Genomic DNA, 21726 nt, shown 5'->3' on the forward strand with positions numbered 1-21726 from the left:
AGCTCATTCATCCAGCATCCATCAATCAATCCATCCAGCGAGCAGGAGTTCGTGCATTGAGATGCATGCTCTGCAGGTCGAAGATCCCAGACTTGTCCTCAATATCTGCCAGCTAATTCATCCGTCGGAACCTTGAGAGAGGACTGACACCCTCGAGTTCATCACCGATTCAAGTTCCACCACTATCATTATCTCCACCACGAAGCTCCTCCCCAGTCACCTCTATAGTCCACAAACGCATTGTTCGGTTGTGTTTACTTCGGTCTGGGCTGGGATGATGTCACTCGCCGGTCACACCTCAATCAGTCAGCATCCGCTCACAATCGCCTCTAATTGAGAACCATTCAGCGCTTTTGTAAATGTTTCCATAGGTGACTGTCACGAAACCGGAATCCAGCACAACCCGGCAGCCTATACACGCTTGGGATATTGGTGCAAGTGACGCAGCGCTTGGTGCTGAGCTGTGGAGGGGCCAGCATCCGATCATAAGCTGCGTCGGCGACCATTTGGTGGAGGCGCACTGTACCGAAAAGCACATCATCCGCACTTAATCTAGATCTGGCCATGAATGATGTCACGAAAGTATATTTCACAGCGCTCAGTAGTTGTTCTATGTACGGAGTAGTTGGTCCTTTGAGAGGCAATCGGGGGAAGCTGTCGCGTGGCAATTCCACTTTGCTAAGTGCATGGAATTTAGCTAGGCAGCAACAAGACTTGCTACAAGCAATAGAGCAAAATTGTAGTGGAGAAGAAGAATCACTCTGTTTCTGGATAGCTAGCTAGTAATAGTACCATAGCCAGCACAAACCAGAATGATAAGTTGGTAAGCTATGCCAAGTATGGATGGTTTATGCTCAGAATTTGGTGCCTTAAGCGCCAGGCACCCAAAATATAGAGGTCACGTGATGGAGCGGGACTCACGCGTTGGCCGATGTTTTGATGCTTCAAACTCCGGACGACAGGCCTGAAGCCCACCGGCCCACCATTAACCCTCGCCGACACACCACGGTCTCATGCTCCATTTCTCGACTGTCACTAACCTTTAGACCGGGCCCGCTTGCCCTCGACCCTTTACGATTAATTTTAATGTCTTCTTGACGACTCCGATTCCCAATCTGCGTTTGTTTACATCGCCATGGCTGCGACCGGCGCGAGGGCGCAGAAGCCCGTCGGCTCTGCAGCGTGGATCTCATCCGAAAAGGAAAACTGTATGCAGCTTGTGGACCAGGAAATGGAAGAGGTCGAATATCCTGTGCGCCATGAGATGGATTGGTTGAATGAGCATATGGCCGAGATCTTCTCTACCAACCAATTGTCCGTTGCGCCCGCATACCCGTGATCCCGTTCTCCGATGCTGACTCTCGCCCAGTAACTTCACCGATGCGTTTAAGACCCCAGGGAAATTGCGCGGCAAAACCCCGCGGACTGCGCGAAAGCGTGATGCGACCGAGCCTCGTGTGGTACGTCGACCCGTTCTCTACTCCTAGAAAGCATTGGCGGGCTCATCGCTTACTGTCTACAGCCTTTGAGCGAGATCTTCTCCTCTGCACACAACAGCAAAACAGAGAACAAACTCGAAAGCAAGTATGACAGCAAACCCCTTGCAAGCCCGGCAGTTCAACGCTCGCCCGCCAAGGCACCCGTTGCGCCCCCTGCAGCACCAACTCCCGTGGCGGAACCTGAAACTACCACCACCAATGAAGCAGCTCAACCCGCATATCCCGACTTGAGCAAGAATTTCAATTCCTTCCCGGAGTACAATACCGACTCCGGCTATCATGGCATGCCCGAGGGGGAAGAAATGGAGGAGGATGAGGACGACGATGTTGTCTTGACACAAGTACAGCCCGAATCCCAAACATCGACACAACCGATGGAGACCGAGCCCATCGCTACGAAAGAACATACTCAACTACCAGACATGCGCCGCATGACAGCAAACTCCTTCCACTCCGCCCAAGAGAATGTACGCCACCGAGGCGAAACAGTTGAACCCGAGCAGGTCGAACCAACACCGAACCGAAACGCGCCCTCTCACTCGCAGCCTCAAATGGAGTCAAAGGAACAAGAGTCCGCTGCCACGCCAGCATCTGAGCTTGAGGAGAAGCTCGAGACAGAAACCGTGGAAGAACCCGAAGATGAGCCCGAGCCTGAGACTGAAGTTCAGGCCGAACCCGAGGCTAGGCCCGAAATTCAGCGTGAGATCCAGCGTGAGGAAAGTGTGGAACTCGAGGAACGGCAGGAACGGGAGGAGTCTGAGGAGCCTGAGGAGCCTGAAGTTGAGCTCGAACAGGAAATCGAGTTGCAACAAGCGCCAGAGCCAGAGGTCAAGCCCGTGCAACAGGACGAGCAGGAGCAACAGAAACACAGCGAGCGAGAGACAGTACCGGAGCTCATTCACCAGCCAGTGTCAGAACCTGAGGCAGAGGAAGAGCCTGTCAAAGCCGTGGAGCCGAGCTCACCTGCCAAGACTCCCGCCGCACCTGCTGCCGAGCCTGTCCAGGAAGGGAAGGAGGATTCTAAGGATGAAATGGCTCTCGATATTGACGATATCGGTTCTCCCTCGGACGTTTCACCTCCGGCACGCCCCCCCATTCGCAAGAGTAGTCTTTCGTTTGCGTCACTTCCTGCACGCGAGCCATTGACCAAGAAGAGTCTGGGAGGTTCAAGGCTGTCTCGCACAAGCCATCTGGAGATTTCTAAACTTAGCAACACTGGGAGCTATCTTGGTAGGCAGACTGGAGGACACAGAACGACACAGTCTGGCATGGAGGATGACACCGCACATAACGATAAGATGGATGTCGACGACAATAAGGATTTAACCGATGACGGAGAATCGGACGTTGACACGAAAGCCAGCAAGGTCCATGCCAAGTCCTCTACTCAAAGGCTGCATGAGAAGATAAGCATGCTGGGTAAAATGCAGCCATCGCGACCCACCAAATCCATTCCTGCAGTCTCGCGTTTATCAACCGCGCAGGTCACTTATCCCGAATTGCCCATCTCCAAGCCCGAGACGAGACCAGAATTTCCTAGCCAGAAGCCCCGTGATGCGCCAATTGCGGAGCCTATGCAGATCGATGACGACTGGATCAAACCAATGAACTCGCCCTATCGGTCGAACACACAGGCACACCAACGAACCGACAGCAAAGACACCAAGCTGTCGGGGGCTAGAATTCTGCGGGCTGCCGAGGACGATCGTTCTTCTGCTATAGATAATGCGAGAAGTGCGATGGGAACAACAACAACTACCGTAAAGCGCGCTTCGGATGTGGGCCGCGGAAAGTCGACAACGCCTCTCTACTCTTCTCCACAACGTCCTGGTCATCAAAAGAGCGCGTCTGCTCATATTGACTCCCAGTTGTCGACGACACCTGTTGGCTCTCCCGCGCCGGAACGATGGGATGGACCCTTGAGTGCTTCAAAGTCGAGGCTCCAGTCGATCGTGCAATCTGCGAAGGGCTTGTTCACGAATACTGGAGGTGTAGCAGCTGCGGCTCGAAAGGAAGCGTCCTCACCGGAACAACCAAGATTGCGACCGAGTGGTCGTCCCATTAGCGAGTTGATGGATAAGGCGCAGCGACCACAGTCTGCCCAGCTTCTCAGCCCCCCACGCCAGGAAGGGCGGAGAACCCGCAGCTCTACCGAGAGAGAAGAGAAGCGTAGGCAGATGGAGCTCGAGGAACGTGAACGGCAAGAGGAACGTCAGCGACAAGAGGAACGCCAAAGACAAGAAGAACGTCAACGATACGAAGAACGCCAACTACAAGAGGAACTGGCCGAGAAAACCCGGCAGCATGAGAAAAAGAGGTCCATGCAACTCCGGTCTGCACAGGAGAAGTATTCTGCAGACGAGTCTCGGGCAACTTCCGAGGCCCCCGCTGCACCAACATCTCAGAGATTGCCCAAACTGCAAAAGTCATCCAAGGAAACAGACTATGCTACGGAAACTGAATCCAAGCCCGCCGCCCCATCGTCTATCCCGCAGCAACAGCAAGCAAAGGGTCGTCCTGTCAAACCCACTCGCGACACACTCCAGAAGCCCAGACCTCAGCCTGTCTCCATTCGTGTGGGCAGTGCTCTTTCTCGGCCCATAACGCTGGGATCGTCAACCATGTCTTCTGGCATGCGGGAGTCCAGTGTCCCCGCTCCGACACCGGGTTCTGCGGTGAAGCCACCTACCCTGAAGAAGAAGGCGAGCAACTCCTCACTACACACTGCATCTTCCAATAGCAGCTTCAAGAGTTCTATGTCTACTCAGTCACAGCGCAAGGCTCAACTTGCAAGCGAGAGAAAGCGTGAACAGGAGGAACGCGAGGCCAGGCGTCGAGAGGAGCAGCGCCGTGAGCTTGAACGGAAACGAGCGGCCCAGCAGCAAGAGGAAGCTCGTCGCCAGGACATGCGCAGTCGCGCAGAGGCCGAACGACGCGAGCGAATTGTTGCTGAAGACCCTAAGAAAGCCGCTCAACTTCAGGCAATCGAGAAGCGGAGACTTGAGAGCCAACGGAGGCTGGAGAGGCAAGGAAGCCAACAGCCTGAAACCCATGCGGAGAGACCGGCCTCCCAGGCTGCTCAGCGAAGTGAGCTGGGAACCATGAGACCAGCTTCTCGTCTCGGATCCATCCAGCCTTTCCATCGCTCCGTCAACCAACCTCAGCCTAACCCGGCCAAGCCTCCTAAGAGAGGCCTGGACGAGGAGGCTAACCAGCGGCCTACGGCGTTGAAGACGGGCACGATGCAACCGGCAGGCGAGTCTAAGCGCAGAAGGACAGAAGACGAACAGAATCGCATGTCCTCGATGCGCCCTACAATGGCTCCGCCGATCCGCCAGTCCAACATCCGCAAGGTAATTCCGAGTTGTTCGATGGTACATGGTTTCATTACTAACCTCTTTATAGGAGCCCAAGAAGCCTTCATTCTACAGCCAGCCACCAACCTCGATTCTGAAGACTGGACAAACGCAAAGACCTGCGCATCCTATGGACATGTCCAAATATGCCAGTGGCAAAATCCCATTCGCAGAACCGCCCATGGCACCGCCCGCTGCGCATCGGACGCCAGCTGCCAGCTCATCGCAGAAGCACCAGGTCAAAGAGTCGCCCAGCTATCCCAACGGCGAGAACATCAACCTACCCGAGATTGCCACAGACAGCGAAGACGAGGACTCGGAGGCCGAGATGCTTCCTGTGCCCAAATGGGCCCAGCCGAAAGAGTTGGAGTCGCTGCTGCGACAACAGGAGGGCATGGAGGCGGACTCTATTTTTGGCCCTATTGCCCCATTCTCCCTGGAGGAGACGTTTAAGGGGGACAAGAAGATCAAGAAATTCCGCGAGCGCACCAGTAGTGCCCATTGGTCTGGCCCCGACGGACTCACGCAAGATGAGATCCGACGCGATTTGGCCGAGCGTCAACGCTTGCGTCTCAATGGTGGCTGGACCTTTAACTAATCTGCTGTTACCCGGTTTCACGCCTGTGTGATATTTTATGGACATTTTATCTTGTGAATGACAACGGGGGCTTTGGGTCTTTTTTTCTTTGGGGTCACTGGGGAACTGAATTCTGCGAGCAACGGCTGGTGGGCATAACCGGTCTGGCGTTTGTTCATATTCGACTTAGGTTTCATGTTTTAGCTACACACACAATCACGCTATGCACTTACCCTTAGACCGATCTAGCCTGCTCTCCCAAGCATTTGTGTAGGTGCTCGTGAAGGTGGCGGCTCGAACCCGTCGAGGGATTCGACGAGGGCAACACAGCATTGTATCCCGTACTACCATGACATAGTCAGGAGCATTAGCCTCTGATCGCCCACCGGACTCGACTCCCCTGTCTTCCTATCCTTGCACATCCATCCCAAGTAACAGTAATAGCGGATGTTCCCCGTCCCCCAATCCCCACTGGGATCGCTGGGATCGCTGGGATGGATGATCCGTGCTGGTGCTGGTGCTGGTGCTGGTGCTGGTGCTGTGCCGTGCTGGTACTGGTACTGGCCTCGAACAACCGACGGGGGCCGGGTCGGGTCGGGTCCCTCTAGCCCTTCCCCGGGCCTAGACTTGATCCGTCAATGTGTCTCCTAATGTTTGAGGATGGTTCCGGGATGCGGTACTGTACTACTGCATACATTGGGAAAAGAGGATCTGACAGGGAGGGGTAAAACAACCCCTGGAAGGGACGAGTTGACTGTAGCCGGGCAGACGAGGCTGTGTCGGCCAAGTGTTCTGTAGAGGATCAGGCTACTATTTCTCGAGTCTTTGTGGTTGTTGTTGTTGCTACTGCTTGGGTAGTGTAAGACTGGAGGAGGGGGGGGGGGGTGGCTGTACCGATTCTCCATTGCGGGCCTGGGGGTTCGTTTGTCTTACGGTGGGTGCCTGCTCAGTGAGACATTAGTAAATTAGGATATTCAAGGTTCTTGAAATGAAATAAATAGATCGAATTGCGCGGGTTGCATGGTGTATGATACGTACAGCGTGATGCTGATGGAAGAGTCCCAGTTAGTTACAGTTAGTTTCGACAGAGCGGTCTAGAGTGTTCTGAAAGAATATTGGAGAGGTTGTGTTTCGGTTTCAGTCTTGGGAACTTGGCCTGACTTGACTTGACCTGACCTGACCGCTGAAGTCAAGACTAGACCGTAAGTGTTTGTCTTGGTTCGGCTTGACTTTGGCTGGGTTGGATTGGGTTCTGATTCATCCACCGAGGGCTGGGCTGGGCTGGGCTGGTTGCTGGTTTGCGAGACATTGGTTGGGGGTTCTAGATCTTTTCTGGCTTTGTTTTGGATTCGGGGTGAGTTGAGTCGGAGGGTGTTTGGAGGGTGCGTGTATCTGTAGATATTGTATTGAACTTGACCTGGGGTAGTGTCACTGCTATACCTCTCGTGAGGATAACATCAGTCTTACTTTTTACGACGTACAGTACTAGGTCCAAGTGGGGTGGGTCTAAGGCACTCCAGGAACCCATACCCACTCCACCTTTCGAACTTCTCGAAGTTAAGTGGGTCACCTCAATATCTACTTAAACCTACTCAGTACATCTAGCATCCTTTCGAGCATCTACTGAGTATGTTGAATGATGGAACTTTTCAAGTGAGACTTTCGGATGCAGCTTCAGAGACAGATAGTCCGGCATTCCCAGGCTCATATATCTGACTATACACCAGTAAGGGCCAACTGCATCTGGTGCGCCTTCGGCCTGACCACCATCAGCAAGCGCTCCGGCTCCATCTGCTCGGAAGTGCAGTTCATTATTGAGAATGATCTAGTATCTTGCATCGAGCACAATAACCAGGACATCTATGACTGCCACGCGCACTTCTCCACCCCGCCCACCAACTGGTAGAGAGATGTGCGGGCCGTCTGCGGGATGATCTAGGTGTTCGGGATGAAGCAGAAGGCATTTGACTGGCCGTAAATTTGGGTTCTATGCGGGTGCGATCATGACAGTGGAGACGTTGTGACAGTTTTCTAAGGTATGGGGCTGTGCTGCCATGACGGACTCGAACTTCAAGTAGGCGTGGTCTTTCGGTAAGCATGCTTTTTGAGTATGACAGCGAAACAGCGGCAGAAGTGGACGAATTGATCCACAATCTGGAGATGGTGGCGGAGTTTTGGATATCGCAGCCATAAGACGAGATTGTTATTCTAGATGGCCTTTACCGTGGTGTTAGCATTTCGAGAAAGACCTCCGTTTAGCGCCTGAAAGTAGCCATCGAGAGTGAAAGCCCGCAGTTCGAGACATGTAGCCAACAGGCAAGTTGGGGTGATGGGGGAATCTTGGCACACTCGAATAATGCCCAGGGATATTACTGGTATGGATTCTGGTACGCTGGCTGCTGCGGCTCAAGATGCAAATCTGCCGATCCATGCACGGGCGGGTCAAACTCGAACAACGGCCATTGCCCACTTTCAGTAGCAGTTGACGGTACCTGCGTATCATGGTTCTGCGACTGTGAAGCATCCAGTCCAGCATCCCGCTTCAAATTACTCAGCCACACCGGATTGTCTGCGCACGTCTGATTCCACCCATCGTCACAGCCATACACGATCATGCGCGCATGGTCCTGCAACATCTTATCTGTGGGCACGACCTTATTCTCAAGTTGGCGCGTGATATACTCCGTGAGTTCTCGTTGTATCACCGGCCAGAAATTGAGGTTCTCCTGCTCCGGACGCTGCGGCGGTTGATCAGTCTCCCAGCTTGGCTGGAGCACCGTGATGGCAGAGGCGCTGAACGGATTTGGCGCCAGCTGCTCCTGGCCGATCAGGTACGGCGGCATGGCATTTTCGACGAGACGCAGCACCTCGGGCTCGAAGCCCCAATCGCCTTGCCATTCACGCATGTCAACTCCTTGCTTGTAATGCGCCGCCAGATGATCCGCGCGGGCTGTCCAGCTGTGGAATCGAGCGTCGCAGAACCCACAGCGCGATTTGATCTCGGTAATGCTACTCTTCCACCCGCTCATGGATGCAGCGACGAACTTGACGCCGTGAACGCTGCGCAGATGCTGGTGGAGATGATCCTTGCGATAGAAAGTCCTTTCGAGTGGGCTCCTCTCCTGACAAATGGAGTACTCGTGAACATTCAGATGCTCTTGGTCGGGATTGGGATGTAAACAGAAAGCGCAGACATGGCCGCCATCCAAGGGAACAATTGCCCCGGAGGGTGCGCACCTCCACTCGTCGAGAGGAATGTGCATTGATTTCTCGTGCCGTTGCCAGTCATACTTGGTCGAGAACGTATCCGTACAGAATGTACACTGAAACCGCCGAGACCCTCGCGCCCGACGCGAGGCTATAGTATTGGCAGGGATGTGAAGTTTACTTCGTCGACTGTGTCGGCGACGACGGCGGTTATGATCTCGGAGTCCAGAGTGCGAGAACGAATGATAAGAATGCGCGGACGTGTTGGATAGACTCGAGGTGGACGATGCACTCGTGTCGAGGCTGCTTTCCGACGACGCCGGGAATACGCCCCATTGTTCGACGTGAGAGGTATGGCTCGCCCAATCGAGTGAAGATGCTGAACTGGGATTAGATGAGGTGAAGGATAGTTGAGGGTGAGGCGTAGAAGGGCGATTTGAAAGAGCCCGAGCAATATCGCTGAATGCGGCCGACTCTTCCTCTGGAGGCGAGTTCTGCCAGCGTTCAAGTGGAGTCATTGATAGTGTGACTGCTTGGATGAGATCGGTCCGGCGTGCAGGAGCCGAAGGGGCTTTCTCTTTCTCACGGCGCCTGGTGTTAGCGAGCCAATTACGTAGCTGTGTCGGCGTTAGTCCTGTCCGCAGCAGTAGCTCTCTTCTTTCCTCTTTAGATGGGTAAGGGTGGTCCTGATGTTGGCTCAGCCATTCCTTCAGTATACGAATCGTCTCCCGTGGGAACTTGTTGTAGTCGCTGCGCTTGCGCGGTCTTTGATCGTGGCCACTCAGGATAGCAGCTTCTTCGCCGGCGTTAGGGTCAGCAATCGGAACTTCTTGGGGAGCATCGCTCCACTCTTGAGATTGGGGGTAGATGTGGCTGCTCTCTGGCTCTGGGAAGATGCAGTCTGTATAACTGCGGGTGTTTGACAACAAATCCGGCTCTATCACAGAACAGTCTAGCAATATCTGTCTACATGAGTCACAAGGCTCTGTGATGCAGTTTGAATGGAGCGTGTTCTGGTTGACATTGTTGACTGGACATTCGGAGATGTCAAGCGGTAGTGATGATTCCAGACCATGTACATCTGGCCAGTTCAGCAACAGATCAATTGGGGCGACAGTAAAGTCGAGGTTCTCCATCGGCTTCGGGACGTCTCGCAGGAGGTAGATCTCACGACCTTGACTAAGGTGACTCCAGGAAACCGGCCGCAGTATGGCCGAGCGCACTGAAACAACTAGAAGAGTGAAAGATTTTCGGGTCAATATGACAGCGATGGAGAATTATATATGCAAAGTAACTTTGTTCAGAGCGGTACTCAGTGGAGGAGGATATGAAGCGATAGATGGAGTGCAAGTAAGCTGCTGACTTGACTTGGAGGGCAGCCTCGGTCGGCAAAGTCTCGCCATTGGCGGCCTCAGGCAGCAGCGGAGGCCTTCAAGATTGGTGGATGTGGATGATATCTCTCAACACCAACAATAACCAACGATTTCTCCTGCCAGGATTCCCCAGGCTGATTTGTATATCCAGTCTCTAATTAAGTCTATCTTCAATTCTGCTGCAGGAGAAGTCCACTACCTACCTCCTTGAGACTTAAGAAAAATTAACCACCAAGCTCTACAAGAACTCCGATTTCCTTTCCTCCATCTATAACAACCCGAAAATATGGGGACCGATCATATACGGTGCCAAAAATGCTCAGACTATCCTAACCCGAGTATCTCTTGCCCCCGCGCAACGAAGCCCCGTACTTGAAAAGCGCCCAAGGAATCGGTAGCAGAAGGAGTGACAGGAAGGCAAAGAGACTGCCCGCCCAGTGCACGCCAAGTTTCTCGTACATCTGCACGGTAAATAGGGGGAACGTCGCTCCTAATATATATCGAACAACTCCATTGGCGGCCAGTGCTAGAAGTGGAAGTCAGATGAGTACAAGGCTGTAGAGCAAAATAACGACGGGAGGAGACTTACCCGATGCTGCAGCTCCGGCTTGATAGACATCAACAAGATAGGTGATGGTTGACAGCTAAAGATAAGAAGCTCAGGTTAGTTCAACCATTCTAACTAGACGCAGGGGTTGCGGCCTGATACTTACGAAAAGAGAAAACGCTCCCACTCCAAAAGGGATGCCTGCACAGACAAGGGCAGCCCAGTGGCCGCCGGCGTGAGCTTCCCAAGAGTACCTAAGCACATTCGGAATGCAGTTAGCAAGAATGAATCACATGGATGGTGCAACCAAGTCTCAAGAGCTTTCGAGCCTTACCAAAATAGTCCCACTGGTAAAAGTATGCTGCCTGCCATAGCCGAGTAAAGGCGATGCTCAGGAGCGGCAACGCCTCCCCCAGCCACACGCGCCCTGACGTACAGAGTCTTGTCGAAAACCCCGAACATGAACGCTGCAAGAACATATCCGACGATCACGCTGATAAAGCTAAGCCCAATTTGCCGCCAGTTGAATCCATAATACACCGTCAAGACGTAGGATGAGCTGGCAAAATAGCTGAAAATCATGGCGTAGGCGAACGCCGTATACAGGGTCAATGAGAACACGATGACCTCCGTGAATAAAAGCTTCACAGGCCTCCCAAGCCCCGTAGTGATGAATTCTTGTAGGGAGGGCTTCATGGTGTCCGGCTGCTGTTGCGAATCTTCCTCTTTCCCAGAGTGGTTTTTGCTATCATTGACCTTGATCAAGATTCTCTCCTTCATAGTTTCCTGCATCAGAACCGCGCCGAGCCAGACCACCGCGCAGAGAATCACCATGAGCCATTGCGTCCATCTCCAGTCACTATCTTGATCCTTCAGAACATAAGCCCCGGCGAGTGGGCCCATCGTGGGGCCAAGAAAAGGACCTAGGATGAAGAGCAAGGATGCAGGACCCCCCTCTTTTTCCAGATCCCAGATATCAGCCAGCGTGCCCGCACCTATTGCGACGCCAGCAGACCCCAAAGCCCCAGCCAGCCCACGGCATACGAGTAGGGTTGCAAGATTGTTCGCGGCCCCGGCACCAGCACTGAATGCTAACAAACAGGACGAGGTGAAGACATAGACCGGACGGCGGCCGATAGTCTCTGATAGCGGTGCTATGAATAGAGGCCCAAAGGCCAGACCAAGTGTGTATACCGTGAGTGTGAGCATGGATACAATTCGAGATACGTCAAATCTGATCGCTATTAGATCGAGCGCGGCTTCATTGACCGATGTTCCGAACGTGCTGATTGTCCATAGAATCAGTTCTGATCTCCGTTCGCTTCTTTTTTGTGGGAAGTAACAAGTGACCTGCAAACTTACATCACGAAGGCCAGAATACAAGGCACAACAGTGTGGAACAATTTCTTCCAGATTGGCCAGTTGTGGGGGTTTCGTTTCTCGCGTGGGTCTTCCCAGGGTATCGGTTCAAAGTCTGGCTCCTGGGCAGCAGAACCCTGCAACGTTGCAAGGATACTGGGTTTGATCATTGTGTGCTATCCTTCGACACTGGTCCGACGAGATAGGTAGGATGGTCGGGTTAAATTCAGCCTGGATGCAGGGCTATGCCCATTTGTAAGGAGACGGGGTCTCTCACAGGGTATGAGGCACGGCGAGTTTGACGAGTTTGACGACGTGGGACTCGGGTGGAAATGCATGCAAAGATGTACCATCGTCGTACGCGTAGCCCCAGCCCCTTATAAAGACAAATGGCTTTCGTATCTTCTTCGAAGTAATACCCACTCATTTTGTCCTGTTGGGTAGCTGGATTGCCAAGGTCAGCTATTGTGCAGCTGTCGTGAGAATAATCGCTTGGCCATATGCACTAACCTCGGTCTGGAATAGTAATCATAATTGAAGTAAGCTTCAAGGAACCTGCTGGCCGTTGGATGTACCAATGGAATGGGAGGAGCAGATTAGTGTTTATGTGATCACCTCCGATCGATGTGGGGGAGTTCCGCAGGGAGTTCGGCAGGGCGGATGAGCGAATCCGCCGCCAGGTACAGTAATTTAAGTTAACTACTCATGCTGAGTCATGCCAACTTCTCTGCGTATGCTCCTTGAATAAATGAACTATCCGGGCCTTGAAGGTTGCTAGAAGATCGGATTATAATGGAAAGATGAAGAGGCATTAGAGCAAGAGAGAGCAATTGCTCATGAAACGTTTGCCGTTTGCTTCTAAATGGGTCACCTGTCAATGCACGCACTAGAGAAAGGGTGGAGTAAAGAAAGAAGAACAAAATGACGTGACATACTACAGTTCATCTGCTGTGAAGTTGGTTCCTTCCATACTGTGAACGGAACCGGATTTTGAGGACCATGGAGATGATTTCCGATGATGCTGCCATCGGCTTGCCGCGAAGGTGAAAAAGAAGACCCGGGTGGGTTGATAAAATTTTGGTGTCTGACATTTCTTTTAGTCAAGCGTTGAGACTCTTCTCAATGGCACTGTACTGTATGTACACTATAACAACGTTGACGGAAACCCGCATGGCAGAAACAAGGAAGGAGAAGAAAAGGGTATAGAATCCTTAATAGACGGGTGAAGGTGGAAAAAGAGCCCAATAACCAGGAAGAAATGAGAAAAAACGAAAAAGGAAAAAGGAAAAAGGAAAAAGGAAAAAGGAAAAAGAAACAGAAAAGAAAAAAACAAAAGAAAGACCACGAAGGGAGAACGATAATGCTATTCATAATCCATAATTCGTTAAAATTGTTTAGGTGTTGAACTGATGATACAAAGATTGGCAACCAACGACAGCTTATTCCCCGTGTTACAGAGAGCTAACTAGCTAATTAAGCCTGCTTCCAGGTAACTGGTGGTACTTTCCCACACTGCAGGTGGCAGGTGCCCGCTAACTTACTGTTCCTCCTCTTACTATCAGTCTTCCTCCCTCCGCTTCTCCCTCCGCTTGCTCTGAGAGTGAATCCATCTCTCTCGAATTGGAAATGACCTCCTCTACGTCACAACTCTCATTTATCATCCAGAGCCTGATTCAGCCACCACAAAAACCCCCCTTCTTTGACTTTCACCTGTTTTTGGTGACCGGCGAATCGAACCCCACCACAAGCAGCCCCTATGGTTTGCCGGAAAGACATGTCCGCCAGCATACGAGCAACAATCAGTTGTGTCTCACAAGAGCTGGGTGTTCTATCACCTTCCAGACGACTTCGTAGCTCGGAGCTCGAAACGTGCGGCTCAGACTCGGTTAGCCATGTTTTAACCAGCCTCGTTACACACTGTTCAATCGAAGGAAGAAATGGCTACGGCATCGTCATACTTGTCCCAGCCAATGCTGCCGGCCGGGTGTCACCCTTCGTAGGGAAAGCTTTGCTGAAGGCCGGCTTGCTACTAGCACCACCATCGATGGCTGAAGGGTTACATGCAGCCAGAAAAAAGAACAAGGATTTTAATGGTATTGGTGGCCTGAAGCCTGTTGCTGGGTGTCGGGCGGCGCCGGTCATGACGAGGTCCAGTCGCGGGTGAGACATTGGTATCGACCTATGCTTGTCTCCCTTTCCATTGCTTCTGAGCCCCAGACCTGTCCCGGCAATGACTGCTCGAGACCGTTTGGAAGGTCCAAGTCGTCACAATATGCCCGCTCCCGCGGCCACTCACCGCAAACCCAAGTCGAGTCTTCTCTTTGATATTCCCAATCCTCAGCCAGCCAATGGGATTGGAAAAGAACAGCACTCCAATCTAGCCAATTATTTAAAGAAATGTTCATTGAGTTTTGTGCATGTTTTTAGCTGAAACGGTTGTCAGTGAACTGTGTGCACAACCAATGGTGTTTATTCCAGCCATATTCCTCAACGAACGCATCAAGCCAATGGAAAAAAGCCAGCTTGATATCCATCCCCTGCGCGCTGTTGAAGGAAGTGCCATTTCTTCTCTTCTGCTCTGTGGGGTCCTCTGGCTTAAAATCCCCCACAAAGTCCCCTGGACTGCAATCTTTCCTTCCTCCATCCTCTCCCATCTTCACTTCCCACTTCAAGCCCCTCTTGAACATCTTCATGCTGCCCATAAGTGCTTTGCTTAACCCTGAGCCTGAGCCAAGTCGGACACTTTCCTCCAGTATGGCGCCACTCAACCAAGCCAGCACTCTGGAGACCGTCGTCCCTAAGACAGCCTCAGCCCAGTGCAAGATGATCAGCGACGCTCCTGAATTGAGATCAGGCTCCCCCAGGGGTCCGATCAACTATCCTCCTTGCGAGTACTACGACGCGGAGCTCTCCGAGATCTACGAAAAGCATGCTATTCGCTTTACGTCCCGTACGCGTCACATTCCGTACAACCCCGCGAGGAGTGACTTCTACGAGCGAACGGGACGGAAAGAAATTGATAGTAGGTTGAGCTCTCTTAGTGTAGCCCTATGAGTAAGATGCTGATTATGGATAGTCTTTGGGTATGAGTTCAAGGTCCCTGGCGAGGACCAGGTGATTCTCATCATATGGGACTACACCACTGGGCTCGTTCGCACGACGGGCATTTTCAAGTGCTACAAGCCCTGGGGCAAGGTACATACACCCTCTTCCTATTATTGTCTACATGCTAAGCTTGAGATGGGATAGACTCTTCCGGCGAAAGTGCTCAATAAGAACCTTGGCCTCAAGGAGGTCTGCCACAAGCTCACGGGCGGAGTGATTGAGTCACAAGGTATTGGATTGTGCTATGCTGTTGGAAGACCACCGGCTAATCAATGTTGGGGATCAAAGGATATTACATGCCATTTGGATGTGCCGAAGCCATAGCCAAGAAGTTCTGCTGGCATGTGCGATACGCCTTCACTCCGATTTTTGGGCATGACTTCCCCGGCCAATGTCTGCCGCCGGATCATCCCGAATATCGCCAGTGGGAGATTGACCAGCATATCATCCGCGTGGCCGCGGAGGAAGCAAGGGCGCAGCGCTGCGCCGCACTTGCCTACGCCCTGCCCTATCCCAGTCCCAGTCCCGATGATGATGACGATGATGATCATGATACAAGGTACGTGAAGCACACTCTCCTCTAATTTTTGAGTCTAGCATTCCTTTTCAGTTGTCATACTCACTTATTTGTTACATAGTTTGGCCGGATATCGCTCGTCGAACGATGATGACAACCGCCCGCCGTCTAGGGCCAGCAATGGCTGGACACCGATCAATACCCCGCGAATGCAGTTGACTCCTCCGCCCTCTCCATCAACCCAGAATCATTCATCTCCTCAAGGCTCGCAGGGTGACGAGGCGACCAGCGGTTGGGTTTCTATTGCCCCCACAGCCCAGGCAGAGGCATTGTCCGACGCCCCTGATGTCATGGATGAAGACCCCGATGACACCGAGGTAGAAATGGCCGACGACGCTGGTTATGACCAGCGAGTTACGCTCCCACTGACAGGCAAATACACGGAGGGAGATATCGAGGCTGCGCATATCATGGTGGGAATGCGCAAAGGAGGCCCAATCGACGATAACTATCCCAAAGTCTGTCCGAAATGCCACGCGGTTGTCTATATCCAAGAGCTCAGGGAAGCCACCGCTTATCAGGATGGCTGGCGGGCGAACTGAGATGGCCGCTACTGCCGCACGGTCTGGTCTGCCTTGATGACTCTCTGTTCCATGTTTGGTTGCATGTTTCTTTGTTTTGATTGCATGGTGAGGGCGTTGCAGTTGGGCGAGTTATCAGAATGTTGTATTGTTTTCCTTTACTGGTTTCTCTTACCCTGGGAGTTTGGCTCTTTTTGGTTTTTTCTCTCTCCAGAAAGACTTTGCTTTTCTTCTGTTTGAACTACGGAAACGCCACGAAAAAAAAAGGGGGGGGGGGGAGGCACTTGGGAGGAACATAATGAGGGGTGATGGCCAACCAGGACGATCATTAGAATTTCTAATTAGTTACAGTTCCGCTTGTGATTAGCACATAGCGAGGAGACAATAAAGAGGGGGTGAGAAAAGACATTTCAAGTCCAAGTTAGCTTACTCAAAAAGTAGGATCGATTAGATTTTAGTGTCACATTACACGACAGGACTGGCTTACATGGGGAGATAAGCTAAGTCTTCCCCTCGGGATGGACTCTCAATCAGTCAGATCAGATATCAAGTTCCGCCTTCCCTAGGGTGTCTATCTAGTTGAATCAGACGCCAGAGAACGCCTACCTTCTTTACTGTTAGCCTCTAAGTCAGGCTTCTCAGACTTATGGTGGACTGCTACTTCCCCAACGTTGAGCACGCAACACGCACCAGACAACAGGAGGCTTATGTTACTACAGGGTGTGGATGGATGGATGCATGCGTTCCAAGAATCCCATCTCAGCTGATTCCTCTTCTTGCGGCACAGACCTTTTGGGCCTTGCTACTGCCGCACTCCCACCACTGCACACTCTGTAGAAGCGTGGGCAGTAAACGAATCGGAAATGGTCCGCCCCTCCAGACAGATCCTCAAGCCCCCGCGCTAGGGTTCCAGTTTAAGCATTAAAAGGCATGCAGTTCTGCCCCTCCCCCTCCTTGGAGCAGAACGCAAAAGGCAAAAGGCAAAATACCAAAGACAAGCATTGCACCCGGCTTTCTGGATCTCCCCCATCCCCTTGCAGCTGCCCCTCCACCACCCTCCACCATCTACCACAGGTACCCACTGTGTAGAGTGCAGACCACTGCACCAGGCAATGACTCCTCCCTCCCTTTTCCCCCCTCCACCACCCCTCCAGCATCCACAGTCCATCCCCTACGACTCGAAGCCCCCACCGACTCGAAGCCCCCACCAAACAAAACCCGTGAATCCTTCCATTCCCAGGGATGACCTGGCACCTACGACGACGAAAGCAACTGCATCATCTGTCGCGTCCCGAAATCCCTTCGACTCCCAGATTACCTGATTGGACGAGAGTGGCACGATGCAGGGAGCCGCCGCGCAGACGTCACAGCCAATCCAATGCCGTCAGTCTGTTCTGTTCAGCAGAAGCACCCACCTGAGCCCATGCCCATGCCCTGGCATACACTGCATCCACGAAAGCTTCGCCTCACAGCGCCGCGGGCGTGTCTGTTGCGAATGAGGTCGATGCTTTGTCGTCATCGGGAATTGAGGGGTTATGCGATGGGATGGATATTCATCCTGCTGTTCCAGCGATTTGCTGCTAGCGTAGTAGTGGGCGAGAATGATAGCTCGCTCGAATTTGGGCTTTGTTCTCAGCATTGACCTTGACCTTGCAGGCTGTTTGACTGCCTGGAGGTTGAGTGGGATGGTGTGTATTACGTAGTCTGGTGTGAGACTTGGATATGCTGGGTCTGTTGCTTCCGGAGGATAGTAAGTTTATTTTAAGCTTAAACAGCAGTACCTAGGTAGGTAGGGGGGGTCGTTTTCGGATTAGTGGCGTCGTAACTTACTGGATTCTGGTACTAGATAGTTACTTAATAGCATTAGCCCTGAGTGGGGTTGATGGTGGCGCTGCAGTCGCTTATTCTGATAGTCAGGTACTGTACATTTGCATGCAGTTGAGGATTTACTTTTTTTCCTTGGTCAGCTTTTCGGTAAGTCACAAATGCATCTTGGGCGATCCTTTTTGGGGGGGGGGACAATTGGGAATAAAAAAAGAAAAGAAAAGAAAAGAAAAGGAAGACATAGTGCCTCCATTTGGATTTGTTGAAGAGGAATAATACCCACCTGCTCCCTCCCCTCCAATATTAGTTAGTCCTTCTCTCACCGGCATGGACGAGCGAGCTTAAGTTGGGGTTAAGGTAGGTTCAGGTTGAGTCTTGCACCTGACACTAGCAGTACCCCTCCATCATGCATTCACCCCCTCCACTGTCTTCTTCCGCTGTAGCTGAACCCCATTGGGCCCCTTGTGCTGCGCACCGGTATATGCTATGATATGCTATATGCTTCTGCCTGCAGTACCAAATTCTCCGAGACGCAAACCTGACTGGCTGACCGGCTGACCAACCGCTAATCACATCCAGTAACTAACCTTTAAGCTTGGATTGTACATGACCATGTCAAGATGCACCGGTATCATCCACGGTAATGCACCGGCACCTCCACCTCCACCCCGGGCGTGGACCTCCTGCTCCCGCGTCGAGAAACCAGGCTTTCCTCCACCAACCCAGTATAAAAGCCCCCACCTGGTACGTAGCTTTGCTGTCTACAGCAGTAAGCCCAACACGTGTAGAGCACTGATTTTGCCACCCTGTCTACGGTCGAACAAGCTTTTCTTTCGGTCCAACCCAGATTTACAACACAACCGTGATTTTAGTAACTTGCGCGGATGATCGTCCCTCCTGGATTTTTTTTTTGTTTGTCAGATGAGGTTGACAGATTTATGACAGAACCGTGGACCTAGAATCTAGTTGCCTTGCGACGCTGCGGACTTGGTCGTTCATCTGGCTTTTTGTCGGTTGGGATTTGAAGGGGGGAGGTTGTTCTCTCGTGCTGGTTCGGTGCTTAGAAGTTACAGTACATAGGCGTAGTATATGCAGGCATTCCTCTTCATGCCTGTTCTAGTTTCTCAGAGGGGCGGACTTAGCATCTTACCATGGCCATGATCACTGTATCTGATCGGTCTGTATTCGAATCCCTTCTAATTACATTATGCCATCTATCTAGACGTGTACTATACCAATCTATCAATCTAAGTATCTAACCAATATATCACTTTTGATGTATCCTCCAGAGTCAATCCACCTCTTCCCCAGGAAGGACAACGCAGCGAATGAGCCAGGCGCAGGCGACAAGAAGCGGCGCGAAAGACCTCAAGCCTCCGGAGGCATGGAAAAGGCCTAGAAAGAAGCAAACGGAGATCGAGGACCGCACCTCAGCCAACCATACCCTACCCAACTCAACACACCAATCCCCAACCATCCACCCCCAGAATCACTGCACCAATGCAGCTCCTCTTCTCAACGGAGAATCTCCACTTATTTCTATCAATGTAAACCTACACCGCAAACCGACTCCACCCACGGATCTTCACCCCCCACCGGTAAAACCCATACGGCACGGGGACCATCAGCGCACTGATCGCCCCAAGGATCGTCAGCGTCCAATGCACGCCCATGTTCTGGTAGAACGGCACGCCCACCACCGTCATCCCGCCGGCGGCGCAGTAGCGCGAGACGGTCATGAAGCCCAGCGCCGACGCGGCGTAGATGTCGTACGCGTCGATGACGTACATATACGACGAGATGAAGACCGTGATGGTGCCGAAGCCGAACACGGCCGAGGCCACGATGGGCGACCACACCGACACGCTGGAGTACGAGGTCCACCCCATCCAGAACAGGCTGACGGGGATGAACGGGCTGCCAATCATGGCGAACCAAAGCCGGTTTTCGGGGCGCGGGGCGTGGTGGTGGTGGTGCTTTTTGGATTCCGGGGCGGGTTGCGGCTGTTGCTGCTCGTGCGGGTTGTTCGGGTTGGGGTCGATTGGGTCGTCGTTGTCAGATGATGAGGAAGACGAAGGCGCAAGAGCGGCTTGCTTGAATTCTCGCTTCGTCCAGCGGTAGATCAGTGGCACGAATAACCCCGCGAGGCAGATCCCCACGTACATCGCGACCCAGACGATGTTGGTGAGGCCCTGCGAGAGGCCGTGGATGTCGGAGAAGATGTAGGTGTAGCCGTCGAAGAAGGTGAACAGCACGATGTAGATCACGGTCATGTAGAGGGAAATCAGCAGAATGATGGGCTCGTGGATGGTGAGACTGAATTGTCGGATGCATGCGTTGCTGATTCTGGACAGTAGCGCAGTCTTCTGAAGATCCATGGAGGACTTGTAGCGCGGATCGCCCGTGAGGTTCCGGAGATGACGCGCCTTCCACTTGAGTAGCATGGGGCCATACGTTTCCGGCTGCAACAGTAGGATTAATGCAAAAATGAACCCGGAGAGAATCAGGATGATCCAGTTGGTCCACCGCCAGGAGAGCGTGCCCTCGCCCATGTACGATGCAATCACCGGACCCAGGACAGGCCCGCCAAACGACAAGATCGCATAGAGAGGGAAGGTGAGTGTCTTTTCCAACGGATTCCACAGATCAGCGATAGTCCCTCCGGCGCAGGTCAACGGAGGACAGCCGAACACGCCAGCCAGAAACCGAAACACGATCTGCGCCCCGATATTCGGCGCCAACCCAGAGGCCATGATGAAAATCATGAACAGGGTTAGAGACCCCGTGTACACGGCATTGCGGCCAACGACCTCGGACAGAGGACCAGACACCATGGAGCCAGCGGCGAACCCAAGCAGGTACATGCCCGTTGCCAGAGAGGCAACGACATCACTGACATGGAACGCAGCGGCGTTTTGAGGCATGACCCCTGACTCGATTGACGACGCACATCCCACAGCGAACGCCAGCGCAGTCACGAGCAGGGTCGCCGAGATCCGCGCGGCGAGGCTGTAATTGCGTGGATTGATGGGGTCGTGGTCGTGTTCCCATTCGACGAGGAGAACGGAGGAGGTGGTTCCATCGTCGTCGACAATCTCCTTCAGCTGCACGCCGGGCAATTGAATGTACGGTGGGTGTCGCTGGGTGTCGTTGCTCGTAGCATCGCCGCCGGTCGAATCATCGGTCTTTTCTGCTCGGGAAAAGCCCGGATACTCTTCTTCGAGCTGCCTGCGCACGGCGTGGCCGATGCGTCGATATTGAAGATAGGCCTGCATGAGAGAGTCAGTGAAACAGACGCAACCGTTGCGGGTGGGATAGAAGCACCAAAAAGCGGAATGGCCAGACGGATTGGAAAGAGAAAGGGAGTGACAGACCTTGACGACATGGACACAGTTAAAGGCAACAATGCTGATTAATTGGGAAAGTGATAAGAAATGAGAATTGAGTGCAAAAGGTGGCTCGAGACCGGATGAACGCCGACTCACAACCTTCCGACCCACCAGAATCCACTTCTTCGATAGCCAGAGAAGGGAACTAACTCCTAACTCCTTGGACTATCCGGGAGGGGCAGTATAGTCCGCCTGTTAGAAGTGAGGGATTTGGGATGAATGGGGAGGATATGAGACGATCCGAGGGTCACCGAAGGCGAAGAATCAAGGCGATGACGCCTGAGGCCACACTAGCTCAGTGGGTCTGCCGGAGATCGGCCTGAAGTCCGGTCGGCGCCTGAACTACTCGGACGAGAAGAGAATTCGAGAACTCCTTCGTGCTTGCAGTGGCA

At 52.7% G+C, this 21726-nt stretch overlaps 5 protein-coding genes across 5 annotated transcripts; 2 read left to right on the top strand and 3 right to left on the bottom strand.

Annotated features, from left to right (window-relative positions):
* Positions 1-1019: 1019 nt before the first annotated feature.
* ASPACDRAFT_80234 (uncharacterized protein) lies at positions 1020-5671 on the top strand (the record flags this gene model as incomplete). The annotated part of the gene is made up of 4 exons (XM_020205607.1): positions 1020-1314; positions 1370-1460; positions 1523-4852; positions 4905-5671. Coding segments are annotated over exons 1-4 (4145 nt in total), but the record flags the coding sequence as incomplete, so codon positions are not given.
* Positions 5672-7801: 2130 nt separating this feature from the next.
* On the bottom strand, positions 7802-9663 carry ASPACDRAFT_53595 (uncharacterized protein; the record flags this gene model as incomplete). Its single annotated transcript, XM_020202767.1, has 4 exons — positions 7802-7901; positions 7947-8790; positions 8821-9376; positions 9610-9663. 4 exons carry the CDS (start codon positions 9661-9663, stop codon positions 7802-7804), a joined length of 1554 nt encoding a protein of 517 aa, XP_020054451.1.
* A 532-nt stretch (positions 9664-10195) lies between these two features.
* ASPACDRAFT_1882101 (uncharacterized protein) lies at positions 10196-12088 on the bottom strand (the record flags this gene model as incomplete). Its single annotated transcript, XM_020198270.1, has 5 exons — positions 10196-10538; positions 10602-10656; positions 10726-10813; positions 10894-11793; positions 11922-12088. 5 exons carry the CDS (start codon positions 12086-12088, stop codon positions 10342-10344), a joined length of 1407 nt encoding a protein of 468 aa, XP_020054452.1. The 3' UTR covers positions 10196-10341.
* Positions 12089-14672: 2584 nt separating this feature from the next.
* Positions 14673-16142, top strand: ASPACDRAFT_45411 (putative APSES transcription factor Xbp1; the record flags this gene model as incomplete). Its single annotated transcript, XM_020201598.1, has 5 exons — positions 14673-14940; positions 14995-15113; positions 15168-15252; positions 15312-15582; positions 15662-16142. The coding sequence occupies 5 exons, from the start codon at positions 14673-14675 to the stop codon at positions 16140-16142; spliced, it is 1224 nt and encodes a 407-aa protein (XP_020054453.1).
* A 3356-nt stretch (positions 16143-19498) lies between these two features.
* ASPACDRAFT_31808 (MFS transporter) lies at positions 19499-21220 on the bottom strand (the record flags this gene model as incomplete). The annotated part of the gene is made up of 2 exons (XM_020199840.1): positions 19499-19921; positions 20078-21220. The coding sequence occupies 2 exons, from the start codon at positions 21218-21220 to the stop codon at positions 19499-19501; spliced, it is 1566 nt and encodes a 521-aa protein (XP_020054454.1).
* Positions 21221-21726: the final 506 nt, after the last annotated feature.

This window comes from Aspergillus aculeatus, assembly GCF_001890905.1.
Source record: "Aspergillus aculeatus ATCC 16872 unplaced genomic scaffold ASPACscaffold_12, whole genome shotgun sequence".
Lineage (NCBI taxonomy): Eukaryota > Fungi > Ascomycota > Eurotiomycetes > Eurotiales > Aspergillaceae > Aspergillus > Aspergillus aculeatus.